The sequence below is a fragment of the Cetorhinus maximus genome, chromosome 12 (genome assembly GCF_964194155.1).
Source record: "Cetorhinus maximus chromosome 12, sCetMax3.hap1.1, whole genome shotgun sequence".
In the NCBI taxonomy this organism is placed as follows: domain Eukaryota; kingdom Metazoa; phylum Chordata; class Chondrichthyes; order Lamniformes; family Cetorhinidae; genus Cetorhinus; species Cetorhinus maximus.
In genome coordinates this window covers 119,521,784-119,547,667 of record NC_135890.1, presented here as the reverse complement: position 1 = coordinate 119,547,667, position 25,884 = coordinate 119,521,784, and the positions used below count along the sequence as shown (strand labels likewise).

The following is a 25,884-nucleotide window of genomic DNA, read 5'->3' as shown; positions in this document are numbered from 1 at the left end:
GGAGAGGGAGAGGTGGTGTTGGCGAGCGCGCAGGCGCAGCAGACCGGGAAGAGAGAGAGAGAGAGGGGAAAAAAAACGCCCGGCGCGGCCACACGGCGCCTGCGCGGCGGCTCCGGGCTGGAGTGCGCAGGTCTTTGGGGTTGGAAAGCCTGAAAGCTGGCAAGTCCTGAATGATAAAAAAACAGGCGTCCCGGAGCCGCTGACTCGAGGATTTCCATTGCAGTAAGCAAAGTTTTCACCGAGGCAGTTGTCTCCATGCTGGCTGCGGGCCTGCATTGTTTTCTCTTGTGAGGAGGAAGGAAAAGCTGGTTTGGGGGAAGGGGGGGTGGGGGGAGGAATCATTTATTTTAATTTCTTCTCTCTTTTTCCCCCCCTCCTTTTTTTTCCCCTGAGGTAATTTTTTTTTTTACCTCAGTAATTTTTATTTTTTTTGTGGGGGGTGGGGGGGGCCGGTGGTCCTGCTGCTGGGTTTTGGGGGGGTTTGGGGTTGGGGGGGAGGGGGGTTTGGGGTTGGGGGGGGGGGGTGAAGAGAGAGAGAGAAAGAGGAATATGGAGGGCCCACGGTGTAGTGGGCTGAAGCAGAGCAGGCGATCCCGGTCTCAGAGGGACAGAGTGAGGAGACGGGAGGCTGCGAGCCGCAACGCCCGGCCCCACAGCCCGTCCTCGGGCTCCGAAAGGGACGAGATCCCCCACCCCAACCCCAACCTCAACCTCAGCCACCCCAGCCCCGGCCAAACAACGGCGGCGGCGGCGGCGACCCCGGCTTCATCCCGCTCCTGCCGCCCCCCCGCCGCAAGAGGAGGGCATCCAGCTCCCAGGAAGAGGACATCATCGACGGGTTTGCGATCGCCAGCTTCACCACCCTGGAAGGCTTTGGAGGTAAGAAAAAGAGGAGACAAGACAACCCTCCCCACCGTTGCACCACTGGTTGGGTGGGGGGGGGGGGGGTTTGCATACCTCAATTTTTATTTAAATACACATTTATATATCTATGTATGAGTGTCCACTTGCTATTGACAGCCCAGGCAGTGCCAGTTTATCCATTGCCTGATCACTAGAAGCACTCAGTGCGCAGATAAGGTAAGGTTTATTGTCACGTTGTTGCTGTCCTTGTATTTTATTAAAAAAAAAGAAATATTCTGCCCTGTTTTGCTAAGCAGGCTTATTTTTCCACCAAGCTATTTTTAACCTTTGAACCTTCCTCCAAGCCTACTTATTTTGCTTTATTTCTCAACCTCTCTCTGGTGTTTTTTAAGTTTTTGAAATAGCCCTTCTAGAAGTTGATGTTGAATTGGCCATGGATTAAATTCTGGAAGAGGTGCAGATGTTGATCTGAAAAACGTGGAGCACTTATGTTCTTTTTTTTAAAAAAGAATATATATATAATTGACTGAAGATACCTCCCCATCCCTCCCATCCCAATTCTGTTAAATGTGATGACCTCTGAGCACCCCAGGAGTGGGTAAGAAGTGCCCTGAAATCTTGAGCATTAGAAAACTGCCAACTTCTAATGACATCACCATGAAGGTTCAAAGTTTAAAAATGTATTTTGAAACTGGTATTGCCCGCGTAAAGCTTTGAAGGAACACAGCTCTTGCTCTGCTTTGGTTGTGTGAACAGGGTCGGTCTGTGATTCGGTTTTAATTTTCAGTACCTCTTGGCTGCAAGAGAGTTGGATTTTTTTTTCATTTCCATTCTTGTCCAAGTCCATTTATCTTTGGGCACACTGCAATGTTACTTAGTTATTCAGTGTGATTTTGGATGTACTTGTTGGTACATTTTGTGCTGCCTGAATTTGTGTTTTAATCTGCTGCGGGACTTGAGCAGTTGTAAATTTAAGCTGCAATCCTGTTTGGTTGTCAAAAAAAATCACATCTGTCTTTTCTGCCCCCCAAGAGTTGCCTGTAAAATGTTATTCTATTTTTAAAATAATTAGCTTCATTTCCCCACTCACTTTCACCCTTTAACTCTATCTGAGTTTTAGGTCTGTGATAGGAGCCCAGCAGCTTAAAGCCAGGTCAGTGATATATGTACACAAACTATTAATTTTATTGTCAAGACTGACTGAGGCTGCAATAACAACTATATATTTGCAGCCATTGTGATAAGGAATTATTTTTTGTTAGAAAAGATTTGGATTTTTTAGTTCCTAACTTAGGGAAGTGGAATCATTTTGCAACAGCTGTGAGGTGTAGTAGATCAGAGCACACATTCAGGATTGCCGAAACTGTTCTATAAACTTCTACCTAGTGTCCTGTATTAATGTCTGGAAAGGATGTATCTTAGCCAGTTGGATGACTGCTTCATTGTCAGTTTCCTGGACATCAGCCATGTTTGTCAGCAGATTTTTATTTACCAAACTAGATTTGGAAAATATTTTTAAAACATACTGCTTTCAAAATCTTACCAACATCAATACCTTTATAAATGCATACAGGTAATCCATGTAGTGTTAAAAAAGTCTACTGAGGTTTGGAGTAGATTTTTAAAAATTATAGTTTGGATGAAATAGGATTTCTGTATGATAAAGTTTCTCCCTTTAAAATTGGTCATGAATTATGATATAATTGTTCTACCGGTAACAAGGTTCACAGCAGAAAACCACAGTGAAAAGATTTTCAAAATGGTGGTTAAACCTGGGGTATTTCAGAGTCTTTAGACAATGGCTGAGAAAGAAAATAAGGTTGGGAGAGATTTTGAGCAGAGAAAGTTCAGTGTAAGTTATTTTCAGTCAGATGTGCTGTGGCACTTGGGAACATAACCATAATAGTAACTTTCATCTGGCGATTCAATCAAGCAAGTACCGGTCCTCGGTGTTAGCCTGGCTGTGTTGACATCAGGAGGATAGTCATTTTTGAATTAAAACTATGATTCTGCAATATTTGATTGAATTCATTCCTTGGCTATTTTTGTCCTATGTCCTTGGCAACATGTGCTGTTTTTTTGGTTGAAAGAAATAATCCAGGAGCATGTGCTAAAACAGCTCTTTATCATTGTAGGATGGCTTTAAAACTGTAGCTAATGGTGCCTGCTCTGTCAAATTTTGGAAGTGTGTAGGCCAAAATCGTATAATGCACCAGACTTCTCAAAGTCAGTTGTATTTTAGTGACTGAAGCATATGGACTCAAACTATTATTCAAAAGTACCATTTGGTGCAGTCTTTGTGAACTGCACATCACAAGTGGCTCTACCATCAATTTATGTGGGATAGTTAGTTACGGTATCACAGGTTTGAAACTAGAACTTTTAAAATGAAGATGGATGTTTTAAACTGGTTCTGCTGACGTGGATAGTTCCAGGTTTACTGATTATCTAAATTTGAAATAACTGAATAAGATTTTCAATTCTGTGTGATACTTGGTGGGTTTTTTAAAAATCCTGATTTTAAAATGTTACTTGGTTAAAGGTTGGACAGGTTGGGGCTGTACCCATTGGAGTTCAGAAGAATGAGAGGCAGTCTTATTGAAACATATAAGACCCTGAGAGAATTTGACAGAGTGGATGCTGAAAGGAGAGCCTAGAGCTAGGGGGCACAATTTTAAAATAAGGGGTCTCCCACTTAAGATGGTGTTGCGGAAAAATTATTTCTCTCCAGGGGCCAAGAGTCTTTGGAACTCTTTTACCCCCAGAGAGCGGAGGAGGCAAGGTCATTGAATATTTTTAAGACTGAATTAGTCAGATTCTTGATTGACAAGGGAGTCAAAGGGCATAGGGGGTAGGAAGAAAAGTGGAGTTGAGGCCACAATCAGATCAGCCATGATCTTATTGAATGGTGGCACAGGCTCGAGGGGCCAAATGGCCTAATCCTCCTAATTTGTATGTTCATTTTGTTTGTATTGTTCATTAAACAGATTCTTTAAAACTGTGGTTAGATAAAATGCTTCCATATTTTGTTATGCTATTGTGATGTTTTTGTTTTGAGACTCGCTGTCTAGTAAGCAGTCTTTCAGTGATTGACTGCGCTTCGCAAATGTTGGATATGATATGATCTGAGAACCCTGCATGCTCTAAGTAGGAATTGCTGACTAGATACAGTATGTGTAAGAAAGAAAACTCCCATGTATGGTTTTAGGGGATTTTCAGGTGTACATTCCCCATTAACAGTGATTAAAAATACTTTGTGTTCATTTATTAATTTGATTGCGTTTTCACTTTGGCTTGTGTGGTACTGCCTTTTTTTTTTGTTTGGTCCAAAACTGCTTATTTTTACAACCTAATTTGACTCTGGATGCTGCTGATGCAATTGGCGCTGAGGTGATTGCAGTAAGTCGGGCACTGTGATTATAGAATGTAGGAGCAGGAGTAGACCATTCAGCCCTTCTATCCTTTTCGCCATTCAGTGAAATCATAGCTGATTTGTACCTTAACTCCATTTGCATCCCTTGGCTCCAAATCCCTTAATACTGGGCTAATGAAAATATATTGATCTTATATTTTAACTTCTGAATAAGTTGGCACTGATTTTAAGGTTATATCACTTGCTCTAGACTCCACCCCACCACCCACTCACCCACCTGCGGAGGGGAATTATAAAACTGTTAAATTTATTCTTATGATCTGCGTGCACTGACGGTCAAATAAAATCATGGGACATGCATTAATTCCTTACCTTTGTTGTTTGGACAAAATTTTCCAGATGCTCAAGTAAATTATAATTGAGGATGTGATTCCATACACAGATTTTTATTGGGTTCTATAAAATTGCATTGTCATTTTACATCTTCAATTAACTATGAGAAACTTTGTCCAATAAATTATTTTTTAAATATGGTGTATTCCTTGGAGATTTTTGTGTATATGTGGTTTATACCTTAATGGAATCTGGAAGAATAAATGCAAATGCTATTGGCATAGCTCAAAGAAAAAGGTGTCATTTTCTGAATTGGTAGTTGGAGTTCCTGTGACGGTGGAAGTATTTACATTTCATAACCAATTGCAATAAATTTAAATACAAAGTTGGTAAATGAAGAATGTAGGTTTTTTTCTTCAAACTGCTTAAACTGAGCAAAATCTATCTGTTTTCAAGTGATTTCCCTTATGCGGGAATAGCTGAACTTTTTTCTCTCTCTTCCCAAAGCAATTAAAAATGAGACCTGCGCAATCCATCTTTTAGCAGTTCCAAGGAAAATATGTATAATTTCTGCAAGATGGCATTTTAATGTTAGGTTCTCATTAATAGGTATGTGCTTGCTGAGAAAGAACACTGGGTTTTTATGGTTCTTGACCATGTGCTTGATTTCAAACTTGAGCAAGGTGTTAATTTATTAATTTGTCTTGATTTTTCCCTTTGCTTGTGTGGTGCTGCCTTTTTCAAATTCAGCCCAAAGCATTACTTTGACTTGGGTAACTTCATGCTTCTAATACATAACAATCAATTATTGAAAGATATTGAGCATATTGGCTTGAAATAATACATTTCAGCAACTAGGTGGTAGCTGCTGATGATAGGCTATATTATGGTGCAGTGATGACCTTAACTAATTAGACTGGTTTTAGATTTTTAATATTGCTGCTGGTTACAAAAATAAACAGTATTTCAGCTAAACATTTCAAAGATGTGAATTTTTGCAATAGAAAAGTGATATCATGGCAGAAGGTACACTTTTTTCTTAATTTACACATTGCCATTTGAACGGAAAGACCTGTACGATCTGGAAAACTTGAATCCAGGAACACGTGGAGTCTAAATCTTTGGTACCTTTTAGTTTAATAGTGCATCCAGCAATAATTGAGTAGAAGCTGTGAAAATACTGAGCATTTACCTGTATAGCTGTGTGGTGCTAAATATTACTGTACCCGAAGATCTGATTTGAACTTTTAGGTGGTGACAATAATTGTGCTTTTTAAAATATGACCTACTGGTGTGTATTTTTATGAGCTGCTTCTGAGAGTTTGGATAATTTAAACTGTAACCCTTATTAGTTATAACTGCCTTGTACTGGACCTGTTGGTTTTGATTATCATTACTGTGTGTAAGAAGGACTTGCCTGCCTGACCCTATCTCAAAATTCCCAATTTAACAACAACAAGTGGCTTTTCTACTCAAGCCCTCCAGACAATAACTTGGTCATTCATGGTCATAGTAAACATAGTAAAATTGAATGTGCCTAGAATGCAAGCAGGGCATGTAATTTATCATTCATATCCTTAGGACTAAAGTATTTGAATTGAATTATTTACATTACTAATTCATCAAGGCAAATGTTATGTAACTTTAGAATCCTCTGGAAACCAAATACAATATGTTTTAATCAAATTCCTTCTAAACAAATAATCGTATGTTGGCTTTAAAATATTCAAAGTGCAGCAGAAAAGGGATTTTTTGAACATAATGCATATTTCTGTCTCAAACAAGTTTTTAAGCAAATTATGATGTACAATGTAATTGTTTGGCAAATATAGAAAAGTAATGCTAGATGTGTATGCTTCATAACAGTCAGCAATTCTGTCCTTTAAAACTGCCTTGTCTGCCTTGTTTGAGTGTAATAGTGCCCTACAGGGCCTGGGATTAAACGCAGCCCTTGGGATTAACACAGTGGGAGGGTGGGGGAAAAACTGCTCCATTCCATTTTAGATTAGTTAAGCATTATTGGAATGGTGTTTTTAAATGGGCATTTTCCCAGATTTTATTTTCCTCCTATGTTTTTTGAAGGGGTTGGGTGGGTGGGAAAAGGATGAGTATCACAATATTTTAATAAATCTTTGGTATTTGTGTGAATGAGGAGTAAGGGCAGGATTTTAATTATAAGATATTTTTGAAGTATGAAAAATTTCTGCAAGCGCTGTTAGCAATTTTCTCATTGCTAGTTTTGTAAGGAATTCTCCAACATAGATAGTAGGAGCCTGTGAAGTACATAGTCCTTTAGGATGAGATTTGGAACCGTTTGTATATTGAGGGTTCTAAATATCAAAGCATTGTTAGATATTAAAACCGCATTTGCGAAATCAAATGTTTTTCTGGATGACTGAATCTGTGGTCATCAAATTTAAAATAATAATGTGGGGTGCTTTCATATTGACTTATTTTTAAAAAATACTGCTATAATGAAAGCAGTACATTGGAGATTCTGGTGTTTTTGTCATTCAGAACGCTAGAATGAAGTGGGAGCTGTGTTTTGATAGAAATGCATTAATGTGTTTGATGTAAGGTGATGTGAGCTGATTTTTGTAATAAATTTTGTCTTTCCATCCTTTTGAATTTCCTTTTGCATCATTTACCTTGATTAGTACAGTGTTTTTGTAACATAGTGATGCTGAAAAAAGTTAAGAAAAGTATTCTATTGTGGTTCAGCATTAGATTATGACAAATCCCGTGCTATAACTTTAGTGAGGTACCTTGTTAGCACTAGTGTTTGGTGTAACATGTTGAGTTTGGGATTCTAGTGCTGGCCATTTTAATGATTTGTAGGCGCAGAGTTTCCCATGACTTACAAATAAAATTAGCATTTTACTAGTGGATCCTTAAAATGGTTTGTAAAAATTACTAACCTGTTGGCTAATTTCCACAGTAGGCGTTTTGTGAGATGGTGTACAGCACATCTGCGTGGCATTAACTTTAGTGCAGGGTCTGTTGTAATTGTTAAAATGCTGATCTTTTTTGAAGCTTGCAATCTAGAATCAGGAACCGAGCTGATTCTTGTTGTCTGGGAACCATGGTCATTCAGTGATATAAAACTTGGTTGAACTGATCTATTTATTATCTCTTTGGATCATGGACCAGTTTGCCAGTGTATGTACACAGGTTGCTTTAGGTTCTTTTTTAAATCCTTCATTGTTGATGACCACAGAGCATGTTTTTGCATAATTTGATTAAACATTATTAGAACCTAAATTACTCTCTAATTAATGGGATCAGTTTTACAAATGTTTGTTTGGGGAAGAGTCAATTCTAGTGCTATTCAATCCATTAGTTCACAAGGTGGAAAAACTGCATTTTGTTTTAGGCATTTCTTTGTTTATGGTTAGACTTTGTTTCTTGTTACTGTGTCTTCTGCAAATTTTTATCCTGAGATTGTTTGCAGAATGCCCCTTGCATGCCTGTGAGGTGCTTGCTATTTCCCTGCAATTCAGTTATTTTGCGGAATGATATACAAGCGCATATGTGTTGTTTATGCTCATCACACCCATTGCAGGTCCTCCCTCCTGAGTGTTTGCTTTCTTGGCGGTGCCTTGCCTCCTCCGTCCCTGTGTGCATCTCTCTCTTGCTTGCTCTTTCTCTCTTGTGTTTCCCTCCCTTTTGTGTCTGTCTGGGCTCCTCTCTCGATTAATCTGTCTTCACTCATTTACTCTTGTAAATATTTTAGCTATCTTATACACAATCAGATTAGATATATGTATGTGAACACAATTGGTGGCATTTTTATGGCCCATATCTTTTCCAAATATTTAAGTTTACTTTTTAACTCACCACCCCTTCCCCAATCTCTCATGAAATTGGCCATTTTTATTGGGTTGTGGTTCCATAGCTTCCAGTTGTGTTTTGATACCATGCTCAGATGGGTAGCCTAACTGAGTATTGACAAGTTATTTGATTGTAGGGACAGCACAGTGCTGCCCTTGTGAATGCGGGATCTTTAGATAGTAATCAATAGCGGGCCTACGGGGTGATACTCTGTTAGCCTTTAGGTACTCGGGCCAATTTAGCTATTACTGTCCATTGCCCCTTGCCCTTTGACTGAAAGTGAAGTCTCACCTGGAATTGTTGTTAGAAGTCAAGTTTCCCATTTACTTTTTCCACCTGACACTGTTCTTCATTGAGTCCCTAGTCGAAACAGAGTTGGTAGGTTTAACAGCAGTTCCCAAAAATGTAGGTCTCTGCTTCCAGAGAAAGGTGAGCTGAATTGTTATGAACATGTGAATGTGTTGGTCGTGTTGTTAAGTGTCCTGTCATCAGCTAAAATGAGTCAGTGTCACGTGCACTTTTAAATGTAAAAGTGTTTTTAAATAAGCATCTATATAGCACTATTCACGACCATAGGTCATCCCAAAGCACTTTACAGTCAATCAAGTACTTTTTGATGTGTAGTCACTGTTGTCTTGTAGGAAATACTGCAGCTGATTTACATACAGCAAGTTCCGAAAAACAGTGATATGATAATCAGATAATCTGTTATTTTGTGCTGCCTTTCCATTCTTTTGAATAGAAATATGGCTAGGACATTGGTGAGAATTCCCCCCCCTCTTCAAAATAGTGCCATGGGATCTTTTGCATCCATCTGAGAGAGCAGACAGGGCCTCAGTTTAACATCTCGTCCAAAAGACCGTACCTCCAAAGCGCAGCACTGCTTCAGTACTGCACTGGAGTGTCAGCTATGATTTTTGTGCTCGGATCTTGGAGTGGTCCTTGATACCACAATCTTGCGACTCCCTAGATAAGAGTGGAACCAGTTGAGCAACGGTTGACACTTTTGATTGTGAGATTTGCAGTTATCCCATGGTTGTTTAAAGAAAAGTGTTCAGCAACCTCCTTATTGTCATCAGGTTCTGAAATGTGGGCAGTTAGATTGAATGTGAATATTGTATCGTTTTGACAATTTACATTTAAAAGATGGTAGTATAGATTGGGTGGTTGCAAAATGTGCTGTGGTATTCACAAAATTCGGATGTGCATACAACATAAGTTTCTGAATGTTACAGTGCTGAGTTGTCTGTTTGTTGGTATGGCAACCAGATATGGGCTGTGAGCTTGTGCCAAACTGTTAAAGCACACAGTGTACTTATTAATGGCTGGAAGGGAGAAAGAAAACAGCTATCATTGTAATTTTATATAACTTCACTATTTCTTTTGACAGTGATTTAACAACATAGAAACAGGAGTAGGCCACTCGTCTCCTCGAGCCTGTTCTGCTATTCAGTTCCATCATGGCTCATCTTTACCTCAGCTCCATTTACCCACTTTGGTTCCATGTCCCTTGATACCCTTCCCTAAAAAAAATCAATCTCGGTTGTGAAAATTTCAATTGACCCAGCATTCACAGCCTATTGGGAGAAAGAATTGCAGATTTCCACTCCCCTTTGTGTGAAGAAATGCTTCCTGATTTCACTCCCAAATGGCCTAACTCTAATTTTAAGATTATGCCCTCCTATTCTGGAGAAAATAGCTTTTCTGTATCTATCCTATCGAATCTTATCATTTTAGATAACCAATTAGATCACTCCTCAACCGTATAAGGTAATAAAAGCAAAGTTTCTGCTACCTGCCCTTGTATTTTAACCCTTTAAGTCCTGGTAGAATCTGTTTTTTGCCCCTTCCAAGATCAAAATATTTTTCCTGAGGTTCAGTGCCCAAAAATCCTAGATTTTCTATTGAAATTTCTGACAGATTAATGTATTTGCAACAATGTTGGGGTATGCTGGGAACGTTCAATTATTCATTCTTGCACTCCCTGGTCATTAAAAAAAGACACCTATAACTATAATTCTAGTAGAGTTAACAGCTGACAGTTATCTTTCAGTGTACTATTTAGAAATGGTTATTAGTTTATGAGAATAGGTTGCAAAAGGCATGGCTGATTGTGTCTGCAACTATCACTATTTGGCTGTAGTCCAAGAATTATATTTGCATGGCGCTGTGCTGAACCCTTTTAAAGGTTCCATCTAAGATATATTTTATGGGTTACCAACCTTTCTAAACTCAGGAGCTGAAAGAAAAGACTGCACATCAACAAGGGGTAATTTGTTTAAACTATAGCCAACATTAAACTCTTGGGGACGGTGGGTGAGGGGAGGCAGCTGCTTAGGTAGCACATAAAAGTTGCTGAGGTAGTGAATGAAACTTGTTTGTTTAGGAATTAAAGCTTTATTTTACAAAAATTTGCAATTCAACTTTAGGATCCTCATCATGTTGCATGTTGCAGTGTAGCTGAGAAAGTTGATAGTTATTGTAAATAGTTAACAATCTATAATCAATTTCAAATACACATTTTAGGCTAAAATAAAAGCACAACACTGCAGATACTGGATATCTGAAATATAAAGTGTTGGAACAACTCAGTGGGTCTGACTGCATCTTTGGAGAGAGAAACAGAGTTAACATGTTGAGTCCAATAGTTTTAGTCAAGTCAGAAGAAAAGCAAAATACTGTGGATGCTGGAAACCTGAAATAAAAACAAAACGTGTTGGAAATGCTCAGCAGGCCAGGCAGCATGTATAGATAGAAACAGTTAACGTTACATCAGAAAAACTTCCTGTTTTACTATGGATAATCATGTTCCACTCTGTACTCCTGGGATCAGAACAGAGTGTGTGGGCAAAGCAGATAAACAACATATTCAAAGAGTTGCAATTTAATTACACAAGGGTGTATATAGCTCCTAATACAATCCTGTGTACTGCACTGTTCCCAGCTCATCAGTGTCAGCCTTGGCACAGTGGCATTTCAGCGCAGAACTGAGGGCATGTTGCACTGTTAGGAGGTGCTGTCTTTTGGATGAGATGTTAAACTGGGCCCTAATCCCATTGCATTACAGTATTTGAAGAAGAGCAGGGGAATTCTCCTTGGTATCCTGGTTGAATTATCTTTCAACCAGCGTCCTGGCTGAATTATCTTTCAACCAGCGTCACTTAACAATGTGAGTAGATAATCTGTCTTTTTGTTTGTGGGACCTTGGTCTGCAACATTTTCCTGCATTACAACAGTGTACACTTCAAAAGTACTTAATTGGGTATGAAGTGCTTTGGGATGTCCTGAGGTCATGTAAGGCTCTGCATAAATGCCCTTTTCTTTCCTTAGTCTGTAGTTGGCTCTTTTACTTTGAAACAGAGCCATTGGTAGCCGACATGTAGTTCTCCTGTCAATGGCAGTCTTAAGAGGAGGAATCTCCAGAGTCTCAACAGCATTGTAGATTTTCATGGATCTTGCAAACTGTAGTCAGATTAGACATCTACTGTAACCAGTAAACTCACAAATCTGTGCAGCTTTATGCTTATGGTATGTTGCTACTTTGTGTCATTACACACAAATACAGAACCAGCTCTGCATCAATTCCTAGATCATGCTGTGAAATTGACACTTCCTTACACACACTATCTGTAGCAGCACTGCCAAGGAAATTTTGCTCCAGTGTAATTTCTTCTATTTGCCTCCAGAATTACTTGGTGATACTGTTTCAAGAGACCAATTTTATATCCGCCCCCACATACATGGGCAGCTGTGAAAATTACCAGCTTGTAAAGCACAGGGTCCCACTTAAAATAAAATGGCCCTTTAATAGCCTGTGATTAGGTAGCTCAGAACCAACTAAGTTGAATAGTGGAGAATGGCACTCAGTCTCCCAGGACAGCAACAGCAGTGTGAAAGTATCTTTAAAGAGCAGTTATTGTGAAATTGAAGGCACTGGAGATCAGGGATGAACTTCATATGAATCAATCCAGTATCTCCATTTGCATTGCACAAGAAAACTTTGGGCAATGATGTTTTATAAGCAGCACAATGGGAAATAATTTCTAAAATTTAAATTATGCCTTGCAGCATATTTGTTTATATTTAACATTGCGCATTGTATTTTATAGAAATATTTTATCAGGATAGCGGCCAGTTGATGCCGTCAGTAACCTTGGTGTAGTTCTATGCTGTTAAAACACCAAAACTCAGTGTCATGGAGTAATGGGGTGTAGGTTTGATTTTCCTCCTTCTGCTCCAACACTGCTCAATTTGCAATCATTATGGTGTTGAGGGGAGGTATACGGAGGATATATACCTTGTTGCGAATATCTAGCTCGTAATTCATGTGTTTTCGAATATAACTTTTAGCTTTAGGAATTAAATTGTTGAATGAAAAATAAAGATAAGTGGAAACATCTGGTTAAGAAATTAGTATACATCTCAAGTGAATGCGATTCCTAAAAGCTTGGAGTTAATTACAGTTAAAAGCTAACCTATGTTTATTTTACAAAGTCAGAGGTAGAGGTGTTAAGGCAATAAACAATAGGCTATCTTAGCTTAATGGAGCCCTTTTACTTCAAATAAAAGATTTAACTTATGTATGTAGTTCCCAGATGAAAAAAGATCGGGGTGTTGGTCAGCAAGGGAGTTGCTTGATAGCGTCAGAAGGTCTGGAGAAAGGGTTGTAAAACTCCATTAGGGATATAAATGATTCATATGGGTTACAGAATCAAAGACTTGTGTAGAAGGTAAAATAATTATTTTGCATTTCTGTTTGATAGCATCCCAAAGCATACCATGGTGTCATGGAAATCAGTTGTGGAGGTTAGAAGGTTCCTTTGTTTAATTTAACTGGGTGCTTCTCACGGAAGGCAGTTGCAGTTGTGGTTTGGTGCAAACTGAAGCTCATTGAGTTGGGAGAGCCAAAGGAGATGACTGTTAGTCAGGCCTGCACCTAAGCAGAGAAAATAATTTTATTTTGCAAAATAATTTTGCTTTTAAAGTAATTTTATTGTTCACTGCATGGAATACAGATTGCAGGGGAGTGGAGTCGTACTCAGTTTGGAATTCGTGAGGGTAAAGAAACTAGAAGGTTTGAAGCTAGACAAAGAAATGTACAATGGTCCACGCAGAGCCTTGTGGCAGAAAGCAGGCAGCTGAGTAGCTGTGAGAAGGCAGCTCAGCCATATGCTGGCAACCAGGACAAGGGGCTGAGGCATCCACAGTCATGAGGTCTTAAAGGTTGGAAAGTTGCTTTGCCCAAAAGATAGTCGAAGGATCTCCATAAAATCTTACCTCTGAGAATAGCTGAAACACTGAGGAGAATTAAAGTTCATTCTTAAGGGCTGTGGCATACCTTTGGGTTGGTACAGGATAAGTGAATGAACCTTAAAGATTCTTGTAATGGATAAGGGAACTCTTGGGGGCAAGTAAAAGGTAGAACTGAGATCATAACATAAGCAGTTATAAACTATAGTATTAATGGTACTTGCTTACTTCATTTTATATACGGTAAAGTTTGTTTTTGTTTAAAAATGTGAAATCTTTGTGATATACTTCCTTTAGTTATTCACTGGATATTCGGATTTCTCTTTAAACATTAATGGTCCCTAACAGGTTTGTAAGTCTTCTTTTGAAAAGGAAGGAAATTCCAGTGGCTAACTTGAAGATCAACAGCAGGGTTGTGTTGTTTTGGGGAAAGAGAAAAATAAATGCCTTTTTTACAGCATTATTTTTGATTCATTTGAGACTCTTTCTTGAATTTTACTCTAGTCAGAGATACCTTAAAAATTGATGACTTTGCGTACAACCCTATTGTACCCAAGTTAGTTTAAACCATAGTTGGAAGAGGAGGTTACTTGGCATTCAGGTGTAAATAATCCAGTTATCTATTTATATACGTGGCAATACAAAGACCTGTGAAGTTTTTCAAAACTGGGGATTATCCGCAAGGTCCTAGATTGCTTTCAGAGACATTTCTCCACCAAGTATCATTAATAGTTTCTTGGAGTGGCAATGACATTGGTGTCACAGTTGCAATGTAAAGATGGTAGGTCGTCCACAATAGTAGGTGAATGTGAAATTTCTGAACTGGGCTAGAATAAATTGGTATTGGTGACCAAAAGGATGTTCTTTTGAATTATGAAAATGTTTTGTTGGAATTCGTATCACAATTTATGTTCTCTCTCTTTTTGTATTGCTGAAAAAAAGGCACGTTGTTGAATTCGAGTCCGTATGACTCTTCATCAGAACTATAATTTTATTTCTCAGAAAACATCGGCTTTAATATTAATGTTTTAAGAGTCTTGTTTTGGTTGCCTGTTCCAAATACAATGCACCATTCCTAGCTAGATGAGGAACAGGCAGCCTCCTCTAACTGAAGGCTTCACAACTGGTCACAAGCAGCTTGACCAGCCCTGGTCTGTATGACCATACAGACTCGAAATGTTAACTGTATTCCTCTCCGCAGATGCTGTCAGACCTGCTGAGTTTTTCCAGCTATTTTTATTTTTGTTTCAGATTTCCAGCATTTGCAGTATTTTGCTTTTATCTTACGTTGTTGAATTGCTTTTCGTCTTGCATTTATCAGGACAATTTGCAAGAATACCAAATGTAAAAGGAACAATGGTTTATACTTCATCAGAAGTGAGTATTGATTGGTTGGCAAATGGACTCTGGCAGCGGCGTTGCCATGGAGGATGCGCCAGTTAACTGATGACTGACAGGATAGCTGGCAGTAGATAAGTTCAAACTCAACAAATACGTCTTCCCATTTGATGTGGGATGAAGGCATATCAAAATTGAAACCATGCGCAAGAACAAACTCCTCACTTTCAGAGTACGTGGTCAGAGAGATTTACTACGTGTTTGGTGGTGTCATTAATTGTGTTGCCAAACCACTTCCGCATAAGTGAGTTTACAGTGTAGGCGTGTTTTAAATGGGAATTGTTTATGGCACGGTCATCTGTTGAGGCAATATAGAGTCATAAATGGATCAAATCGAAACTGAAAGAAATTTGTGCACCTCAGACCAAGTGTAGGGCATAGCGTAAATTAGCAACCCTATTACTAATCTGTTCAATCTCCTCCTGCATTAATGCCTGCTCAATCTGGGACTCTCTCACTTTATCATTATCATCATTGGAAATGAAAACTTGCACAACCTTGGGTTTAATACACTCTCGGAGAAATTCGATAGATAGCTTACCTTTATATTTAATAGCTCTTTCGTGGTTTAATAGTTATCTTTAATCTGTTCTTTGCAAACAGACACAACCTGTACACACATTGCACCTGTTTCAGTTAAGCAGAATAGATGAAGCCATTGTCTGGTTCAGTCCCCAGGGCAATGCCTTGACCAATCAGTTAACTAGTGCATTCTCCATGGCAACACCTCAACCAATCAGAGCCTGCTTGCCAGCCAATTAGCACCCTCTTCCCATGAAATATAAATTGCTGTTCACTTTACATTTGGTATTCTTGATAATTGTCCTGATGAGTGCAAGAAGAAAAGCTTCAACAGCTTGTCTCTGTTCTAGTTTTCTTTGGTCTGTTACCTGCATGAACCAAAGTGAAGCTTCAACATAGAGAAGCTTCATTCAAATTTGAAAGACCACTTGTTAAGACCTTGACTAGAAATGCCTGTACTTGGAAGTTTCAGACCGAGTTTAGTTTAATCTCTTCAGTACTGCAGTAGACTTGCACTTAATTTAAATTATCCTCTTATTCTGAGGGAATACCAAAGCTCTGCAGTCGAATACTTCATTCTGCTATCAGATAGTGTTCCAGCTTGGTTTTAATTTAATTCCCTGATGTAAAATTGAAGGACCCAAACTGAATATTCCTAAAATTTACATTTGTTGACTGTTCAATGGAATTTGTATTGCATGGGATGAAATCACTCTTGTCTGAAGGCTAAGTTGGGTAGTCATGAGCATATAACTTCAGGTCAATGTGCAAACAATTTCTTGGTTCTGCTATTAAACATTTCCAACAGTAGGTTAACTCAGCATTTAAAAAAATCTTCTACAGATTGCTGTCTCTTATTGAGCTCCAAATGCCATCGGGTTGGACTGATATCTGATAGTGACCCTTTAAACACATTGAAAATTCTGAGAAGGTTAATTGATATTACTGCCATACCTGTCCTTATTCCATTTTCTCCCTAATCCCAGTAAGCCCCCTACTAACATGTCCAAAAATGAATGATGGCCTAGTCAACTGTTCTGTTTCTGCTGAACACCCACATAGGCACAATTTATAGTTTGGATCACTCGAGGGGGATTAGGAGCCTGGCTGATTTTTTTTCTCTCCTGGCCCCTCCAAATCCCAGGTGCACTGAGCCCAGTACTAGCAGCCTAGTTGTTCCTGCCTGCCCCATAAGGTTAAGAGTCGAATAAGCCTTAATTGGCATTTGTGTAGAAAAAATAAAATAATACACATGGAAAATGCAGGGCTGGTCAAGCTGCTTGTGATCAGTTGTGAAGCCTTCGGTTAGAGGAGGCTGCCTGTTCCTCATCTAGCTAGGAATGGTGCATTGTATTTGGAGCAGGCAACCAAAACAAGACTCTTAAAACATTAATATTAAAGCTGATGTTTTCTGAGAAATAAAATTATAGCTTTAGATGGAATGGAGTGGGGAACTTGCCCTTTTCATCCAGGTTGTTTCTAGCCTGCAATTACAGGACTTTTTTATTATTGCAGTGGCTAAAAATGACTTGTCCTAAATGAGCGTATGCAGTATTTGCTGAGCACTATCATTCTCTTCTTTATTATCATACTAAGTTGTTAGTCTCAGCCTAGGAAAACTTTACTATTCATGAAACCAAAGGTTTCTTTTATCGCATAGATGACCACCAGGCCCCAGGTGAGGTATACCCAATTAGAATACAAGAGCTGTGAATCTCCCATAGCATCATTTTCAAATGTAAGAGTGATTTTAAAAGTGTCTTTCAGATTATTCTCTAATTGAAGCAGATGGAATACTACAACAAAGTGTTTTATTTTGTTGTTGTGTCCTACAGCTGGCTATAATTCGATTTGTCGTAATATGTTCTCCTTTTTCTGCTTTCATTATTCCGTTTAACGTCTGCTTTGTTGAAGGTAGAGTGTGATGCTGGCATATGGTTCCATAGACTTCTGGCCCAGAAGTGCCCATTCCAAACATATGAACTTAGACAGGGATTAATGATGTTTTTTCTAACTGGGGATGGCAAGAATGAGGCCTGATTCTGCACCCTCTTGCCCTCCCATCAAGGTATACAACCAGGCTGACAATTCCTCATTAAAACACCTCAACCTAAAGATAATTGTGATATCCCCAACTACTCCCTTGGCTAAGAGCTACCTCTGCACACATCAGGAAATGAACTAGAGCTGTTCTTGTCTGTCTTGCTTGGTGACTTCTCACATCTTGCCTCCAAACCATGTGTTCTGGGTCTGAGCCATGCAGGCTCAGAGTTAAATGATCAACTTGGACACAAGTTTGGAGATGGAAAGGGAGGAATTACTGTTATTCACATTGTTCCAGAAGGAAAAATTCAGCCAATCTTCCACAAATTTCTATTGACCCCTACTGAAGCTGGGTTTATATGGATGTTGAATGATTAAGTTGACCTGTTGGCTTTCTGTTCAGGTTTGCAGCACTTTTGAAAAATGGTTCCTGTGATGTTTGAGACTTATTGCCACCCAGAATGAAGTGTTGTACTCAGGAGAAGAGTGCCAGTGGCCAAAGAAAATTAGAAGTTTAACTAATCCTTTGTTGAAATGTGTTTACTCTGTGCTGCATGTTTTGCCTGGTTCAAATAAGAACTCAACATGTGAGAAATGATTGGCAGAAACCTTTTTCCCTGCACTCTGGCAAAGTGCCACTCTGCTAGATAATTTTGATCCTTTAGATATATATATATATAAAGTCTCAATCCTGTGGCTGTAAAATTAAAACTGAATATTTGAATTTCTGGAACCATTTCAAAAACAGTTCATATCCTTTTTAGTTACATTTTCATTAAAGTGAGCTACTGCACTCTACCTATCTTTCAGATAAGATGTAGGGCTGGTCAAGCTGCTTGTGACCAGTTGTGAAGCCTTCGGGTGGATGTAAAAGATCCCATTGCTGTACTTCAAAGAAGAGTAGGGCAATTATCCCTGGTGTCCTGGCAAAATATTTATCCCTCAATCAACATCAGAAAAACAGATTATCTGGTCATTACCACTTTACTGTTTGTGGGAACTTGCTGTATACAAACTGGCATCTGCATTTCTTACATTACAGCAGAGATTAATGTTACAAATATGAAGTTTATATGATTGTTATATTTTGGACCTGTTTCTTTAATTTAGAGTAAAATGGAGGAACAATGGGTGTCATGTGTCCTCTGAATCCTGCCCAACAAGAAGTTTGGGCAGCTTGGTTATTAAAGATTGTTTTATTGGGAAGAAGTTGCAAGATGTTCACACCTGTGGACAATAGAAGGTGTTAGGAATGTCAGGTTTTATAAATGGTTATACTTTGAACTGTCCATTTAATTTAAAGATCGAATGGAGTTGAAATTCTAAATTAGCATCTCTACCTGGATGCAAGGCCCATATGATTCACATTGCCATTGAGGTGGACTTTGAGGGGAAAAGTCCATAGAAGGACATTGTAGGATCAGGCTGCATGTTTTCCCAAGGTATCCCTGAGCCTCAGACACAAACAGCCTGCAAGAATCTGAGAAAGAGAGAGGGGCAGCCAGCCTGTATTGTTCACCATGCAGAATGCGGGTGGGAGCTCGCACTTGGATCGGAGAGACCAGGTTTGTGAGGATTTAAACAAGGCTGGAAGATTCGCCTACTTTTGGCTAGAGGGAGGAATCTCCAGGGTAACCTTCACTGTGAAAGTCAGTTCAAGGATTAGAAGTTACCGGCTAGAAGAGGAAGAAGGAAGCAAACCAATGGGAGCTAAGAATAACTTTGGACTGGGTCCTGGAGAATGAAGTGTCCGCTTAAGGGACACATAAAGTATAACCATTGAGGGGGATTTTGGATCGCTTTAAAAATTAAATGGGGATACATTTTTGTAGTTTAGAGTATACATTGCCTACTGAAGCAGTTTGAGGCAATGTTGCTTTTAGTTAGTTTGTTATACTAAGTCTTAAAAGTTGAAGTCTCATTGTGTGATCCTTTCAGTCAGTCACTGGAAATTCAAATATCTTTGTACAAGTTATCAGTCTCTAAGGCGATCGTAACATCAAAAGTACTTCATTGGCTGTATGTGCTTTGGGAAGTCCTGTGGCCCTGAAAGGCACAATATAAAAACAAGCCTTTCTTTTTACCTCCTGTGGACAGTGAAAGAAAGCTGCAGAGCTAATGTCCCCAAAGAGTCAAACATATATTTGGTGGACCCTTTCTAGTTATGCAGCCCAGATGCCCAAGTGTAATAAGTGCTTCTCTACTGTTATAGCTCTTGTCTGAAACATTTTTGTTCAAAAAAACCGTCTAGTTCAGTGTAAATGAGAATTTAAGAATTTCCATCTGATCTGGCTGTCCATTCTCAAATACCTCAATTCCTATGCAGTGAACTGCACTCGAACTTAAGTGGTCCCACACTCAAATTCATCAGCTACTTTCTCTGTTCAGAATTTAAGATAGACGCTATGTGGGAGAATAATTGTGTTCTGTGTTTTACATACAGCCATCTGTTTCCTTTCTGCAGAGAGTCATATCTAAGGGACTCCTATCTAAAGTAGCAGGTGTTAAAGTGGCAAATTTTATGGAAAAAGTCTTGCTAATATACTGTGGAAAACCTGAGTAGAGTTAATTCCTTTTAAGTGAATAATGTAGAATTGAACTTTTGTTCAAATTGCTTTATTGTGCTTTAACTTGGAATTGTCAAACTGCAGTATATTGGCAATTTTTGGTACAGGAGCCATGTACGCACCACGTAGGACATGATTCTATGAAGTTTAGACTACCTATGGTTAGATAAAATGTAGCCGCATGGTGAGGAAATAATCTGCATAGGAGTTTATAACTTAAAATGAAGGAGTCATTTTATAGGAATGCATATTGAAATGATCTTTTTCCAGTTCAATTTACAAATCACATGTTTAAATTTCTCTATTTTTGGTTGTTCAATGTTATTAACCAGTCCCAAGAAAAGCTTGAAGGCTGCCTGTTCCAACTCTAATTAACTGGCAGATGTGTTTGAGTAGACTGGGGCAGTGCCACTGTGAATATTTTCTTGCTTCACCATGTGGGGATACATGTGGCCTTCATTCAGCATTTCTACACGGTAACACAACAAATGTGTGGATAATCCTTGCTGCAAACCCATGAACAATCAATCCATGGCACAGTGTTTAATTAGTTGTGCCAGTGGAAAGTTGTAGCCTTCTGCTGGGTCTCTAGAGTAAATACTCAGTTTTATATCACCATGCCTGTTCTCAGTCAACATTTTCCATTTTTATTGGCAGTATTCCAAACAAAAGCTGTGCTTTACTGCCCCAATTTCTGTGCACCAAGACTTAGGAACATAGGAGCAGGAGTAGGCCTGTTGAGCCTGTTCCACCGTGCAATAAGATCATGGCTGATCTGATCTTAGACTCATAAACTTATAGACGTTTACAGCAGAGGAGGACGACATTTGGCCCATCGTGTCAGCGCTGGCCAACAGAGATCTGACTACACTAGATTACACGCAAATTCGTGAAGCGTTTGAAAAAAAAATCCATTTGTATTGGATTGCACTTTTAATAATGTAATAAAAGATGACATAGCTGCTAGACTGGGTCTGCGGCAGTTGGTGAGGGAACGAACAAGAGGGAAAAACATACTTGACCTCATCCTCACCAACCTGCCTGCCGCAGATGCATCTGCCCATGACAGTATCGGTAGAAGTAACCATCGCACAGCCCTTGTGGAGAAGAAGTCCTGCCTCCACACTGAGAACACCCTCCATCGTGTTGTGTGGCACTACTGTGCTAAATGGGATAGATTTTGAACAGAACTAGCAACTCAAGACTGGGCATCCATGAGGCGCTGTGGGCCATCAGCAGCAGCAGAATTGTACTCGAACACAATCTGTAACCTCATGGCCTGGCATATCCCCCACTCTACCATTATCATCAAGCCAGGGGATCAACCCTGGTTCAGTGAAGAGTACAGGAGGGCATGCCAGGAGCAACACCAGGCATACCTAAAAATGAGGTGTCAACCTGGTGAAGCTATAACACAGGACTACTTGCGTGCCAAACAGCATAAGCAGCAAGTGATAAACAGAGCTAAGCGACCCCACAACCAATGGATCAGATCTAAGCACTGCAGTCCTGCCACATCCAGTCGTGAATGGTAGTGGACAATTAACTCACTGGAGAAGGAGGCTCCACAAATATCCCTATCCTCCATGGTAGAGGAGCCCAGCACATCAGTGCAAAGATAAGGCTGAAGCATCGGCTACAACTTCAGCCAGAAGTGCCGAGTGGATGATCCATCTCTGCCTCTTCCAGAGGCCCCCAGCATCATAGATGCCAGTCTTCAGCCAATTCGATTCGCTCCATGTGATATCAAGAAACATAGAAACTAGGAGCAGGAGTAGGCCATTAGGCCCTTCGAGCCTGCTCCGCCATTCATTATGATCATGGCTGATCATCCAACTCAATAGCCTGCTCCCGCTTTCTCCCCATACCCTTTGATCCCTTTCGCCCCAAGAGCTATATCAAACTCCTTCTTGAAAACATACAATGTTTTGGCCTCAACTACTTTCTGTGGTAACGAATTCCACAGGCTCACCACTCTCTGGGTGAAGAAATTTCTCCTCATCTCAGTCCTAAATGGTCTACCCCATATCCTCAGACTGTGACCCCTGGTTCTGGACTCCCCCACCATCGGGAACATCCTTCCTGCATCTACCCTGTCTAGTCCTGTTAGAATTTTATATGTTTCTATGAGATCCCCCCCCTCATTCTTCTGAATCCAGCGAATATAATCCTAATCGACTCTCTCTCTCTCCTCATATGTCAGTCCCGCCATTCCAGGAATCAGTCGGGTAAACCTTCGCTGCACTCCCCCTATAGCAAGTACATCCTTCCTCAGATAAGGAGACCAAAACTGCGCACAATATTCCAGGTATGGTCTCACCAAGGCCCTGTACAATTGCAGCAAGACATCCCTGTTCCTGTACTCTAATCCTGTGGCTATGAAGGCCAACATACCATTTGCCTTCTTTGTTATGTTTCTGACAGCTGAAGGCACTGGATACTGCAAAGGCTATGGGCCCTGGCAACATCCCAGCAATAGTACTAAAGACTTGTGCTCCAGAATTTGCTGCGCCCCTAGCCAAGCTGTTCCAGTACAGCTACAACATTGGCATCTACCCGGCTATGTGGAAAATTGCCCAGGTATGCCCTGTACACAGAAAGCAGGACAAACCCAACCTGGCCGATTACCGACCTAGGAGTCTACTCTCAATCATCAGTAAAGTAATGGAAGTGGTCATCAACAGTGCTATTAAGCAGCACTTGCTTAGCAATAACCTCACTGATGCCCAGTTTGGGTTCTGCCAGGGCCCCTCAGCTCCTGACCTCATTACAGCCTTGGCTCAAACATGGACAAAAGAGATGAAATCCTGAGGTGAGAATGACTGCCTTTGACATCATGGCAGCATTTGACCGAGTGTGGCCTCAAGGAGCCCTAGCAAAACTGGAGTCAATGGGAATCAGAGAGAAAACTCTCCACTGGTTGGAGTCATACCTAGCACAAAGGAAGATGGTTGTGGTTGTTGGAGGTCAGTCATCTCAGCTCCAGGACATCACTGCAGGAGCTCCTCAGGGTAGTGCCCTAGGCCCAACCATCTTCAACTGTTTCATCAATAACCTTCGTTCCATCATAAGCTCAGAAGTAGGGATGTTCATTGATGATTGCACAATGTTCAACACCATTCACGATGACTCAGATGCTGAATCAGTCCATGTTCAAATGCAACACGACCTGGACAACATCCAGGCTTGGGCTGACAAGTGGCAAGTAACATTCGCACCACACAATTGCCAGGCAATGACCATCTCCAACAAGAGATAATCCAACCATCGCCCCTTGTTAAAGGCAAAATACTGTGGATGCTGGAAATCTGAAACAAAAACAAAAATGCTGGAAAAACTCAGCAGGTCTGACAGCATCTGTGGAGAGAAAGGCAGAGTTAACGTTTCAAATCTATATGACCCTTCTTCAGAACTAAAGGGAAGTAGAAATGTGAATAGAAGGCCAGTGATAGGTGGAGGCAAAGGAGAGATTGCACACCCCTTGATGTTCAATGGCATTACCATTATTGAATCCCCCACTGTCAACATCCTGGGGGTTACCATTGACTAGAGACTGAACTGGATCAGCCATATAAATACTGTGGCTACAAGAGCAGGTCAGAGGCTATGAATCGTGCGACGAGTAACTCACCATCTGACTCCCCAAAGCCTGTCCATCATCTACAAGGCACAAGTCAGGAGTGTGATGGAATACTCCCCAGTTGCCTGGATGAGTGCAGCTCCCACAACACTCAAGAAGCTTGACACCGTCCAGGACAAAGTAGCCTGCTTGATTGGCGCCACACCCACAAACATTCGCTCTCTCCACCACCGATGCACGGTAGCAGCAGTGTGTACCATCTACAAGATGCATTGCAGGAATTCACCTAGGCTCCTTTGACAGCACCTTCCAAACCCACGACCACTACTGTCTAGAAGGACAAGGGCAGCACATAGGTGGGAACACCACCACCTGGAAATTCTCCTCCAAGTCACTCACCATCCTGACTTGGAAATATATTGCTGTTCCTTCACTGTCGCTGGGCCAAAATACTGGAATTCCCTTGCTAACAGCACGGTGGGTGTACCTACACCACATGGACTGCAGCGGTTCAAGAAGGCAGCTCACCACAACCTTCTCAATGGCAACTAGGGATGTGCAATAAATGCTGGCCCAGCCAGCAAAGCCCACATCCCGTGGATGAATTAAAAAAAAATAGATCCTGCAATATTTTACGAAGTATAGAACATACTGAATAGGAGTACAAAAATCAGGACAGTTGACCAAATGACTGGTTCAAATATTAGATTTTGAGGAGGCTTTTGAGAGACATTTCGGCAAGGATGTCTAGAGTATAGGACCTGAATTGCTCAAAGCTCTACGATGAGTTGTGGAGTGTCGGGGGCACAGTAGAGCATGCAAGAGGTTGTGGAGGGATTTTTATTTGGTTCCTTGTGGGATAGGGAACTAGTAGTCAGCAGGGAAGAATAAATAGGACTTAACTGTGGGATAGGATACAGCTGTTTTGGATGAGTCGGAATTAAGGTGGAAATCGGCAGACTGGTGAAAAGTGCATAAGAAAATTCAAGTCTTGATATAATGGAAGTGTTAATAATTGGCAGTAGAGGTCAAGTGTGAAGGAGATCCACTCCCTTGATGGATAGCATATAGGTCAACTTGGACACCAAAATTGCAGACTGGTTCAACTTTCGTGAGCAACTAGGAATGGGATGAAGTCCGACAAGAATATGGAATTTTTGATGGGAGTGGAATAAGATGACTTCAATTTTCTAATGTTTGTTGGAGAAAGTACTAGACCATCCTCAACTTTAATCCCTGACTTTGTCTGATTATACAGGGATAGTCATGGATTTGAGGGAAATGGTGGAGTGATAATGCTGGGTGATGTTGTGTATGTGTACATTTGCACATTTTGTTTACATGCTGGCCCTCAGACACTGATTGGAAGGCCAAAGATGAAACCTTTAGGCATCTGGGTGGATTTGAAGGTGGCAAGTTTATTGTACTATGTATTATTGCAGTATGATGCAATAGTGTAACACAAAGTAACTGGTTACTGTCTCATAACACAGATATAATCAGTATGGTTAAGGAATATTTCCCAATAGCAAAAAAACTACCAATTATTCAATAAATAAAAGAATATTTTCTAGACCAAATAATACTTAGTAGATAATTTTGTCCATTTAGGATAATTGATAGATGGTAGATGTGATGCTGAAGTGAGAAGAAGGATAGAGATAGCCAGAAGTAATTTTGTGAAGGTGAAGGATGTATCAACAACAAGAAAACTCAAGTTTGTAACAAGGAAAAAACTCATAAGATACTGCATTCTATCCACTTTCCTGTATGCCTCAGAAACCTGGACAATATGTAAAGATCCGTGGAAGAAAATAGAGGCCTTTGAAATGTGGATACTAAGGCATATGATTAAAATTTCATACACAGACCATAAGACAAATGAAGAGCTGCTTGATATTTCAAGAGCAAAAAGAACTCCTCAAATGTGACACCTGGAAAAAAAAATTCAGTATTTTGGCCATTTGATCAGAGCTGAAAAATGACAGAGACCTCTTCTGGAGGGCAAAGTGGAAGGCAGCAGAAAGAGGAATCATCCTAGGCATAGTTGGATGGCAGACATGGCAGAGGAGTTAAATAAATACTTTGCATCAGCCTTCACGGTAGAAGACACTAAATAATCA

General features: G+C 40.2%; 1 protein-coding gene across 1 annotated transcript in view; it reads left to right on the top strand.

Annotated features, from left to right (window-relative positions):
• Positions 1-518: 518 nt before the first annotated feature.
• Positions 519-25,884, top strand: part of fbrsl1 (fibrosin-like 1) — a 913,938-nt gene continuing 888,572 nt past the window's right edge. Inside the window, exon 1 of the mRNA XM_078554523.1 lies at positions 519-879. Coding sequence (XP_078410649.1) covers positions 550-879 — 330 coding nt within the window. The 5' untranslated portion in view covers positions 519-549. The remainder of the gene's footprint in view (positions 880-25,884) is intronic.